At 35.4% G+C, this 12,507-nt stretch overlaps 1 protein-coding gene across 4 annotated transcripts in view; it reads left to right on the top strand.

The window, feature by feature from the left end:
• tnks (tankyrase, TRF1-interacting ankyrin-related ADP-ribose polymerase) overlaps positions 1 to 12,507 on the top strand; it is a 109,789-nt gene that overhangs the window by 57,853 nt on the left and 39,429 nt on the right. For all 4 annotated transcript variants that reach the window (XM_004911036.4, XM_004911034.4, XM_004911033.4 and 1 more), the window contains 2 exons: positions 1,670 to 1,706; positions 3,921 to 3,996. In XM_004911036.4, coding sequence (XP_004911093.1) covers positions 1,670 to 1,706; positions 3,921 to 3,996 — 113 coding nt within the window. The remainder of the gene's footprint in view (positions 1 to 1,669; positions 1,707 to 3,920; positions 3,997 to 12,507) is intronic.

The following is a 12,507-nucleotide window of genomic DNA, read 5'->3' as shown; positions in this document are numbered from 1 at the left end:
ATCATTTTGTTTGAGTTATGTTCCACTCTATTGAGCTGGCCCTCTTAACATTTTATATTAGTTATCCATTGTGGTTTTTTTATTTAGTGTATGTTCAGTGTATACACCCTTTAGGGCAATGACGTGGAGATTTGTTGCCTGTGTTAAAAATTTGCTACCACAAACAACAAATCTTCCAAAAAATGCCTTGCCCTTCTCTAACATTGAAATCATTGCAAGTAAATTACATTACTTGCAGCTATCTGGCTTAATTGCAGGAAAATTCAGAAGCAGGCATTTCCCTTTGATTAAGCCAAATCGCCATGAGTAATGTAATTTACTTGAGATTATTACAGTGTCAGAGAAGGGCAGGGCATTTTTGGGTGAGATTTGTCATCTGCAGTTGCAAATTTTTAACGCAGGTGACATCTCATTCTGTCATTTGCCCTTTTACTATGTGTTATTAAAAATAATTCTACTTTACCTCAATTGTGTGCTGTCCTGATCAATAACACAAAGATGCATGGGCTAGTGATTACAAGCATTCTGTGCACCATGTGCCCCTTCACAATCCCTGAAAGCAGTAAAAAAACAAACCTTAATACAGTGAAACCTCAATTTTACATACCCTCATTTTAAGTTTTCCCGAATTTTGCGCTGTTTTTCTGTGGTCTGACTGATATATAATGCATTTCCCTGTTTTACATTTTCCTGGATTTTATACCTGTTTTGTCTGCTTGTATCTGTGCCATTTTCATATGTATGTATCTAAATATGGTTTGAAATCCACTCTGACTCTTCAAGGAGGTTATTTCTGAGAATCCGTGACCTTTCTCTTGAGGTTTTTCATTTCTCCCCATCCCCCAACTTTATATTCACACACAAATCTATATGCTCTCATCTTACTGTTTAGCTTTGGAATAAATACTGATGTATAGCTGGTATTTCTTGGTATTGTAGAGTTTTAGTAATCTTATTATTTTTATTATCAGGCTATAGTAGAGAGTTCACAGTATGCACTAATTCCATCTCTGTGTTTGTGGTATTTTCACCCAGGCATTTACTGTAATTCAATTTTTTCCCTACAGAGAACACCTGTCATGCGTAAGGACTTGGCATTTTCAGTATAAAAGCTTATAAAATCTGCAAGAAAAACTAGCTTTTTGTTTCCATTATAGAAGGGGAGGTGCAAAACAAAAGGGGGGGTGTTAACTTGTAGGATTTAAAGAGGTGTATTCCTTTTGTCTGTGAATGTATGCTCCTGTGCTAACATAATGTGATTGCCTATAGCAGTAGGAGAAGGGAGGGGGGCTGGGGGTGATGAAGGAAGCAAAGGGACATTGTCTATTGCTGGCATGCAGTTATCAGAGGAGAATTTGTATCTGGACACACGATTTAGCATTCATTGGCTGTCTAAAGAAAGCCATTTCATGGGAGGATTGGACAAGGAGCTGCGTCAATTTGCTGCCCGTCTCCAAGGCACTGATGATGCTGCCTTCACAATCTGGCTAACGTCACTGCTCCATCACCCAGCCTGGGTGTGGGCTTTTTTTTCCTCTCTCCCCCTTTTTTTTCTCCTCCTCTTTTTCTCTCCTTCGTTCTCTGATTCATTTTATTCATTGCTTCCTTGTATGTTTCTCACTCTGCATTCTGTTCAATGCTAACAGCATGATATTTTGCAATCATTTAGGTGAATACAAGAAGGACGAACTCCTGGAAGCTGCCAGGTAAGTGCTGTTTAAATATCCAGATCCTTCTTTTGGGGTTGAATAGAAAGGTAGCTGATACGTTAGCAAGTAGCTGTTTTGCATAGTATTATTGTTTTGTTGGTGTTCTCTGTCGGCACCTGACCAAGTTCATTAGTATGGAGCTTTGCAGACTTGCTGACTACTAGAGTAAGACAGAATTTTACCAAAATGCCACTTTGAAAACCAGTAGGTCTAAGGGCAATTTTACCTGATTTTCGTTTTTTTTTTTTTTCAAAGTGCTATGTAAAATAATATTCACATGCACACTGCCAGTCCTCCTCTCAAGTGACAAAATCTATTCATGTCACGTCTGTTTTGTTCTCTCATGCACTAAGGTATTTACAAAAACGCTTCCTTCACAAATCTTTAATCCAATAATTAAGGTGCAAATTTCATAAAGAATAGGCACCTTATTTATTTCTTTGAAGCTGGTCACAGACCTTTGCCAAGGAGACCGAAAACATTGGAATAATAAATAAACTTTATTTCTTTTCACCATACTTTTAAGCCCTGTGAGTTCCTTGTTTTACATGATATTTTATATAAAATTTTTGCCACGTGCACCCAAGCATTTTATCCAATAAGTACAGCCATATTTTCAATATCTTGCATATATCTATCATATATATATCTATATATCTATATATCTATATATATATATATATATATATATATATATATATATATATATAATATATACACACACACATACATACACACACTTTTTTTTTTTTTTATTAAGTATTATGTCTTTGCAAATCAAAGGTGTCATGGCACTGTGTTTCTTAGGCTAAATCATCTCAAGATATTTATTTGTTAGCTATCTTAGTATGGTAAAGTTTTATCAAAGGTTCCCTTTGGACTTTTTGATTGTGACATTACTGGATGTTTGTTTACACTGTATATTTGAAATGGCTGTCTAGAAAGAAGACTGCTTTCAGCAGGTAACCAGGCAAATCTGATTTGAACAATAAAATACACAATTAAAGCATTTAGGAGGTAAAAAATTGCCATGACTAATTGCTTAGATAGGGCATAACATTCGCCCCACTGTATGGAGTAATTTCCAATGCGTTTGCATTTTCGTGTTCAAATTGACTGCAGTGCATTTTGGAGCGTCTTTGTAAAATGAACTGATGTATAAAAAACACAAACAAAGCAATGTCCAATATGTGTACTTATTCTAATCACCAAACTAATGTGATTAAAGTGATACTGACACGAAAAAACTACTTTTCAAAATATGAATATACATAAAAAGCTACCTATAGGTTGTGTTGACGGTTTTTCGCTGACAGGTTTGGTTTTGTAAGTAATTGTAACTTGAAGTCCCTGAACCTGACTGTTTTTCCAACCTGACTGTCCCTTCCCAACCTGTCAGTTATAGCTTCTAATGCTAACAGACAAATATGGCTGCCCCCTCATAGAGGAACACAGGGGGTCAGACAGGTAATGTAAACGCATCAGGCAAATTTTTATGGCAAAATTATAAAGTTCTTGCAAAGACAATGTTATGATAGATGTAAAAAAAAAAAGATTTACTTTCTGGTGTCAGTATCACTTTAAGTAGAGTTTACAGATATTTTATAGCAAGTCTAGTACTAAAAGCTTCTGCAGTGCTAAACCTGTGTCGTTCTGTCCAGGAGTTCAGTGTAGACAAGGTCACCCAGTTTCTTTAAGTTTAACGCTCATTCATTCACAGTAGAGCATCTTCATTTTTAAATTTAAGCAAAGCACCTAGTGAGTGTCTCAGTATAATGACAGAAGGAAGCCACCTTAAACTGTGGTAAAGAGGTTAATTAATACGGTTTTAAGCAGAATACCAACATTTTCATTTTTGCAGCATTGTGCTGCCTGTTGTTGGTGTTCTGCCAAAATATTTCTGTAAATACTTTATATTTCTTTATAGTTCTTAGATTCAGGATCCCTGTGTATGCCATTGTTGTGACCTTCGGCACCCCCGAGAACAGTATTTTAATTAGTCAAGTGGCTAAAGACTGTGCAGATCAATACAAAGTTATAATCGGGGCTATTTCCAGGGCCAGTGTTGTCAAAATGATATACAGGCAATCTTGAGAAAAAGTAGGAACATTTTTTTCCAAATGATTTAAAAGTCATATTTGTTTCTGTACTGAGAAAATTAACATCCTAAATAGAGATGTTTTAATATTTTTTCCTCTTTTTGTGTTGTAGGAGTGGAAATGAAGAAAAACTCATGGCTCTATTAACACCTTTAAATGTTAACTGCCACGCTAGTGATGGTCGCAAGGTAGGTTTGAGTTATGCTCCATTGTTGTTTAACAAGTTGCTTATTTTGGAGAACAAAAAAAAAAAACACAGACTTGAACCCCCCTCAAAACGTTTAGCTTGCTTTTAGTTGGGTTATGGATGTAAAATGTCTTTGTAGAATAGTAGTGTAGTATGTATGCAAGCAACATTACTTTTTGTTGCTTGTTAGCCTATCCTCTTTGTTGTGTCCAGTGCAAGTTGGCACTATGCTGATATATTTGTATTCACGTGTTTAAGGGGCCATGTTTAACAGATTTGCAATTGTAGATTAACATTGGTGTTCTATTTTAAAGGTAAATTAAATCCTAAAAATAAATATGCTACAGATGTTCTATTTTATATACTGAACTTCATGCACTAGCCTACAGATTTAGCATTTCTGTAACAGCAATGATCCAGGCCTTCAAAGTTGTACGTAGGAGCTGACCATCTTGGATTTTGTTAGGGGTTTCAGTGACCTCAGTGTATTAGCTGGTAAGAAGCTAAGTTTGAGGGTCATAGCAGATCATCATAGAAGCTGATGCTACAGGGTTGACTATAAAGTTCTGATGCTAATTGCACTGGTTTCTGAGCCTGCCATATAATGTAAATTTGAATAAATTACTAATTAACCTTGTATTGTGATGGTTATATTCTATAAACAGTATATTGTGAGTCATTACCTAAGCTCAGGTAACTGACAGTGGCACAGAACATGTGCAGTGAATCAGCAGAAAAAATGAGGAGCTACTGGGGTCATATTAGGAAGCACAGATCTTCACTGCTAAAGTGCTGGGATTAGCTCTAGTTCTCCTTTAAGCTGTCATTTAAATATATCTTTTACTTAAGACCTGCAAGTACAACACATTATATTAGACAGCAGAATTATGACTATCTTTTAGTATTCTCCCATAATAATATGAATATTGTGAAATTGAATTATTTCCATTTTGCAACTTCCTTGGTGCTATTGATGAAGGGGGAGAATTGGATTTTGTTAGCTGCTCTTCCAATACCACTGACGTTCTGCATTTCAACCAGTTGTTATTATTATTAACTTGTATTTAAATGTAATTGGGTACCTGTATAAGATTACTGTGAGTTTGCCCTCTCTTTCCTGATTTACCTTTTTTGGTTTCAGCTAAACAACAGCAAGCAAAGAATTATGGCCCAGAATACTAAATAAAACTTTGGCCTGAAATTTAGTCTGGGAGTACCTGTTGCAGTTGTATTTTTTGAATTTGACCTGAACCTGTGCTTTTGCCACAGGCAATACAGTTAAAGAAAAAATCCACCAAAATTATTAAAAAATGTAATTCCATCTCTACAATAAAAATTAAAATAATAGATTATTTCAAAGTTATGTTATTAAAATCAGTTTCATTCTGCTATTCCATTCTCATTTTGCCTATAAATAAAGTAAAATAAATTTAGCTGTCCTCCAGCCATAATGCCAATTTCATCAATGCCTTTTTTGTTAGTCACAACATATGCAAAGCATTTTGGGAACTGGAGTTTTGGCTGGTGGTGAGTTGACTACTGCTACAATATTGCACTGGCATGAGTCATTTGACTACTGCTACAATATTGCATTGTTATGAGTCAGGTAAAGCAGAGGAGAGAAATTTGCTTTCAATGGTATGTACATTTACAAATAGCATAAGGTTTTTTAAATTTTAATGTATATTACAGAGTTGCTTAGAATTACTTTTATTTCTTTTAGTACGGGTACAAAATATTTGATTGTTTTGGTGGACTATAGGATACAGGTATAGGATCTGTTAACTGAAAGCTGCAAAGGCCAGAGTCCATTTAAAGCAAATAATTCTTATTTATAAAAATGATTTGCTTTTCTCTGTAATAATAAAACAATACCTTGTACTTGATGATAACTAAGGTGTGTGAATCCATATTGATGGCAAGAATTCTGGATAATATATACCATGCCTGCAATTGGATGTTAATTTTCTTTTTTACTTAATTGTAAATTAGCTTAAAGGAACATTAACACCTAGAAATAATAGAGCTTTAAAGTAATTAAAATGTAATGTACTGTTGCCCTGCACTGGTAAAGGTTGTGTTTGCTACAGAAAGCCTGCTATAGTTTACATAAATAAGCTGTTGTGTAACCATGGGGGCAGCCATTCAAACTGGAAGAAAGGAGAAAGGGTACAGGTTACATAGCAGATAATAGATAAGCTCTGTAGAATATAATGGTGCTTTATCTGTTATCTGCTATGTAACCTGTGCCTTTTATTCTTCCAGTTTGAATGGCTATGCAACAGCTTATTTATATAAACTATAGTAGTCTTCCTGAGGCGAACACACCATTTTTACCAGTGTAGGGCAACAGTTCATAATATTGTAATTCATTTTATATACTCTTTTTGTGTTATTACTGTTCGCTTAAGAATTCATTACTTTTGCAGTCCTTACATAACCTAGCAGGCTTTTTATTTTTTATTTTTTTTTTTTTTACTAAAGATCTACCTATTCTAGACCTCAGTAAACAGGCCAGTAAGTTAATTCTGGAGGTTCTGAGTTGGCCATTTGCCCATGTATGGCTACTGTTAAGGTCCCCATACATGGGCCGATTGTAGCTGCCGATATGGGTCTCTTGGACCGATTCGGCAGCTTATCGGCCTGTGTAGGGGCAGAAACGAGGGGCCTGCCCGACCGATATCTGGCCTGAAATGGGCCAGATATCAATCGGCCAGGTTAAAAGATTCAGCCGGATCAAGGGCCGCATCAGCTCATTGATGCTGTCCCTGAACCGACTGCCCCATTGCCACCAATATAATTCGATCGTTTGGCCCCAGGGCCAAACGATCGAATTAGCCTACACACTCCCTGATATCACCCACCCGTAGGTGGGGATATCGGGTGAAGATCCACTCGCTTGGCGATCTCGCCAAGCGAGTGAATCTTAACATGTATGGGGACCTTTACTCTTCATTTGACCCCTCTCAGCACTCTGCCTTCATGAGATTAAGCTTATATAAATTTTTCCTTTTTACTATAGTTCCCCTTATTCGGTGTATGTATGATTAGATTCCTTTTGCCTTCTAATGTTACTGTTCCTTTAAGCCATAAAAGTTCATGGAGGTGCCAAATAAGGGCTAAGATTGGCTATTAAATAGCCTCTATGCACACTATCAGCTTACATGAGGCTTTATTTGGTAGTAAATCTTGTTTTTATTCAACCAAAACTTGCCACCAAGTCAGTAATTCAAAAATAACTACCTGGTTTGTGGGCACTGAGAGCAACATCCAAGGGGTTGGTGAGCAACATGTTGCTCACGAGCCCCTGGTTGGGGATCACTGCTTTTAAGCTGTTGATTCGGCCCCTTCAGTCCAATGTGGACCGAATCGTAATGTTGGCTGTCCATGCTGTTTTAAATACATGATTTGTTTTTTCACAAGAAGTCTTGGTGATGCTGGCTTTTTTTTTTTTTTTTTTTTTTTTACAGTATCTATTTATGTGTGTGTTATCAAAGAGTCAGCAGCAGCTAAAATGATCAAAAACATTTTTTTCAAGGTTTTTATTGATCCAAAGTTTCAGTTCCTTACTGGGCATATATATGTCTTGTTTTTGTTTAATATATATGTTTTGAAGTTTAACTTCTGAGGGGTTTTTTTTTTTTTTTTGGAAAAACAACAGACTTGTTTGGTAGTTTGGGGTAGAAACCTCATTGCCCCATGTTAAATTCTTCAGGGTCTGTACTTTCTTTTTTTGAATAAGATTTCAAGGTCCAAAGAAGCCCATATTTTTGTATTAAATAAATGTGGCATGAATTTATTTGTTTTTTGGCTTTTATATTACAGAATTTTGTACCCGAAAACCTTTGGGGAGATAACTGCTGTATATTTTCATTTTATGTGTAGTTTTGGAAAGAAAAATCATTGTTGGGTTAGAGTTGGGACTTTACTACATGTTTTGGCTTTGGGCATTTTAGAAATCTTTTGGTAACTCCAAACCTATACATATTTGATGCTGTCAAGCCAGTGGGAACAGATCTTTCAAAATCTGTTTTCATACATATAAGAATAGTCTTCACAATATTGAGAATTATAATATTTTTATATGTATTTACAACCATATACCTTTGCAAATGTATAATTAGAAACTTATTCATTCAGTCATTATTAAAGATTATACATGCTTTTCCTAGGTAAACAGAAAATGCACCTAAAATAAACACATTCAAATAAACATATGCTTGGCAACCAGTGTGCACGTACAAAGACGTCTGGAGCTGAAAGTCTCCCTGGAAACATCAGGAATCCCAAGCCACCTGTAGTGTGGGTTTAATGCATTTACCATATATACAGAGTGGCAGAACAAGCCCATACATCTTGGGAGAAAGTGTTTGCTGTGACTGTTATAGAATTTTTACTGAAATACTTAGTTATCAAAAATTACTTACAGTTGCATGTCTTGGTCTCAACAATTTGGAGATGATCGTTTGGAAATCCTCTATATGGGGTCATTTTGTCCCAAGATGAATCCTAATTTTATAAGCCTCATGAGATCAAAAGGGCTGTAAGCCCTTTCAGGAGGTACAGCAGATGGTGACAGTATGGTTCTGTTCACAGCAGCAAAAAAAAAAAAAAAAAAAAAAAAATGTAATATGTTGTAGTCAGTTCACTGCATATACGCCTCCAGCCATAAGCAGGCTCTTATGCAAGATAAAGTCTCCTCATTTGTAAATATGTTTTACTCAATACAAGACAAATGGTCACATTTTAAATATGGGTGCAAATGCAAAAGATGCTAAACCCATTTTTATGCTATTGTGAATTTATTGTCCAGTTATTTAGTTATCTCACCTATTCCCTCTATATCCTATTTGCTTGTGCAAAACAGGATATTGTCATGACATTACATCGTCAACATCTTCAGAGGCTTAAGGTGGCCATACATGGGTAGATTTAAGCTGCTGATTCAGGTCCTTTAGACCGATTCGCCAGCTTATCTGCCCATGTATGGGGCCCTCATATCAACCAGATGTTGATTGGGCGGACTTGATTTTCCCATCAGTACCACTTCAACTCATTGATGTGTTCCTCACTCTGACCGCTCCTATTGCTATTACTTTAATTCACTAGGTTAGCCAGGATTCGCCCACCTTTAGAATTAATATATTTATGTAGTTTCATAATGTAATTCTTTTGCTAACTTTATCCTTCACTTGATAAATTAGTCAAAATTGTCTCCAAGTATCAGTGTAGTAATTTCTAATAAGCCTTTTTATATAAAGGGGAAGTGATTGTCTTTTGTTAGTAGGACACTAGTTGTGTTCCTGCATATATATCTAAAACCCCCATAAACATGGCTTCTTTTGTTTGCCATGAGTAGAAATGTTCACATGAGCTCCAGGAATTGGATACCTCCATGCAAGCAAAAAAATTATGTACAAGTAAGTCAGTCCTATCTGGAACAGAACTGATTACTAATAACATATTTCAGTTGCAAGAGCCTCTCATTAAAGGGCCAGTATACCCCTTAGCAAGTGTGCATTAAACATACATTTTGTTTTAATCATGAAAAATTGAGGTTTTTGTTATTTCTTGAACTAAACAGGGAAACTGAAGTTACTTAATATTTTGGTACTTGCAGAGATTACTAGTATACGCATTATTACACTACATAATGGACTCCTGCTAATGATATAGTTACAACAAAGGGTAATCTCATTATCTACTGTACCTAACAAGGAGCAAACAAAGTGGCCCTAACTTACTGTTTAGCTCAAGAAATAACCTAGATTTTTAAGGGCCATGGCAGACAGGGGGATAAGTTGCCCACGACAAATCTCCCTTGTCGCGGGCGACTAATCTCCCCAATATGCCATCCCACCGGCTTGAACGTAAATCGCCGGTGGGATGGCATATGCGGCACCGCGATTTCCCTTAATTGCGGATCCCTTTCCTCTCAAGGGATCTCCCCGTCTGCCACGGCCCTAATTCTAAAAAAAAACATAGCCATAAAGTATGCTCAGTGCAAGCTCTGTTTTTTAACTTGGGTTAAACATGGTGGGGGTGTTAGTATACGGCCTCTTTATAGCAGTATAATAACACCAAAAAATGTGAAAGTGTTTCAAAGTATTTTTCATTGTTAATGTACTGAGGCCCTGCACTGGTAAAACTGGTGTATTTGCTTCAGAAAGACAACTACAGATTTTATATACAAGCTGCTGTGTTGCCATGGAGGCAGCCATTCAGTCTGGGGGGGAAAAATCAAGATATATAGCAGATAAGGTCTGTAGAATATAATAGTGTTCTACAGAACTTATCCGTTACCTGCAATTTAACCTGTACTATGTAGACCTGTTTCATCTGCCCTCTATGGCTACAAAGCATCTTGTTTATGTACACTAAAATAGTGTTGCTGAAGCAAACAAATCAGGTTTACCAGTGCAGGGCAACAGTACACTATATTTTAATTACTTTAAAATGCTTTCACTTTTTTGTTGTTACTGTTCCTTTAATGTTTATTGGACAGTTGCTTAGAATTCATAATGTTATTAGGGTTTTGAAAATAAGTGCTAAAATTAGAAGGGGGCACAAAAAACCATGGGAATTCTTCCTTGTTCGATGTTTTATAAATAAGCGCCATAACGTTAAGATTGTATAAATTATAAAAGAAAAAAATAATCACAGCAAAATTAGCTTTTTAGTGCTTAACTAAACCATTCCGTTACTGTACAGAGTAGAAAATGCAATCTTTTTCTTACATTAGTTTTAGTTACTGTCATTACATAAGTATAATAAGTTCACTTTCTATTGCGCTAACATCATTAATTAAAAGCACATTTTCTTCTTAAACCAGTATTTAAACCAGTATATATTTAAGAAGACTTTTGTTTTGCAATTCATTTAAGGCTAAGGATTTTACATATAGTTTTATGGTGTTTTAAAGAACACATTATTGATTTTAGTAGACTGTCTGTTAATTTAACACATTGTCAGGGCTGATTGAGTGTGCCACTGACACAGACCAAAAAGCAACCTTAGTTATATACAGCTATCTATATAGCGGCTATAGTGTAGGTTAAGCTATACAGGTTTTACTAAAATATCTCACTGGAAAGTATCTCCAATTATTTAAATATAAATTATTACAGATTTAGAATCTGCTTTCTAAAACTTTGGAATGCTCTGTGGACTTTAAAATAGCTCTTTGCACTACAGTTTTTTTATTCTGGTTTGCTTTAGCTATTGAGAATCTTTTTATAGCACACTTTAAGCAAAAGTTAGTTTTAGAACATTTTGGGGAACCAGGTTTAAGAGTTTGGCTTTAAAAAAAAAAAAAAACTAAACATTTTATACATTTATTGGTATGCTTTGGCATCTCAAATAATTTAGCCCCTATCATTTGCCAACTTTGTAGTATTCTTTTGTTTAATACATAGACAGATTTAATTGTAGTGACATTTACTTTGGAAACCATTCAGCAACTGTTAGTAAAATGTGGGTATATAGGGGTGACAATGTTTGCACCATTCCTGGGAGATGTAAATGTGGGAACCTCAGCAACCCTAAACATAATTTTGATTTTGTATTGCAAATGCTATAGCCTTGTGGTACACTAAAATATTTCATTTTAACTGTATTTTGCAGAACCAGGCTGGATGGTAATATGTCTTTCTGTGCAGCTGTCTGTTTTTTTAAACCGAAGCCATTCCATAAACTGAATTTTCAAACTGTAATCTTATTAGTTGTTTATTATGCAGTAAATCAATTTTAAAAAAAATTCCTTTTACCCATTTCATTATCTGAAGAACATTTATAAGTATCCTTGAAATATGTTATCTCTGTTCGGCAACAAGCTGCTTTTTCTGCGACCATTTTAAATCTGGGTTTTAGCTTCCAGAAATGAAATATAATTTGAATTTTAACCTGTCAGGGAAGTGAACATCCTTGCATTTCCTTGTACTTTATGTTTTGCAAACTTTGGACAAACTGAAGTACCATTTACATAAGAGAAAGATACTTGCACCTTTTATGTGTTTTTCAGATTTAAAGCAGTCGACCCCACTAAAAAAATCTCCTTCAGAGACACACAAACTATGACTGTGTACAGTGGCCTATGATGGCCATTTTAATTAATATATGTGTACTTTTTAAATATACTTTTTAACTCATTTTGTTGTAACTACATCTAAAATTTCTCAAATAGTGAGTAAATGAAAATAGAAAGCGTGGGAACGCACAATATGCAGTATCTTATGGTAGCATCTCCTGATTTCTTTACCATCTTCATGTGCTAATGCACCCACGTATCGTGAAATTGTAGTCTGTAGTCTGTCAGCCTTTAGAAGGTGGGATAGCATGTGAATCAGAAATGAAATGAAGAAATAACAACTGTCATCTTTTAAATGGGACGCTAAACTTGTCTTTGGTTATGCAAATAGTTTTAAAGGAACACTGACACTTCTAATTAATTGTTCTTTTGTTAAGGATTTGACTTGAATGAGTACTGTCATGGTAAAACATGCTTTTTCAAAAT

Source organism: Xenopus tropicalis, chromosome 1, assembly GCF_000004195.4.
Source record: "Xenopus tropicalis strain Nigerian chromosome 1, UCB_Xtro_10.0, whole genome shotgun sequence".
NCBI lineage: Eukaryota > Metazoa > Chordata > Amphibia > Anura > Pipidae > Xenopus > Xenopus tropicalis.
The sequence above is the reverse complement of the archived record's forward strand: the minus strand, read 5'-3'. Positions and strand labels throughout refer to the sequence as shown.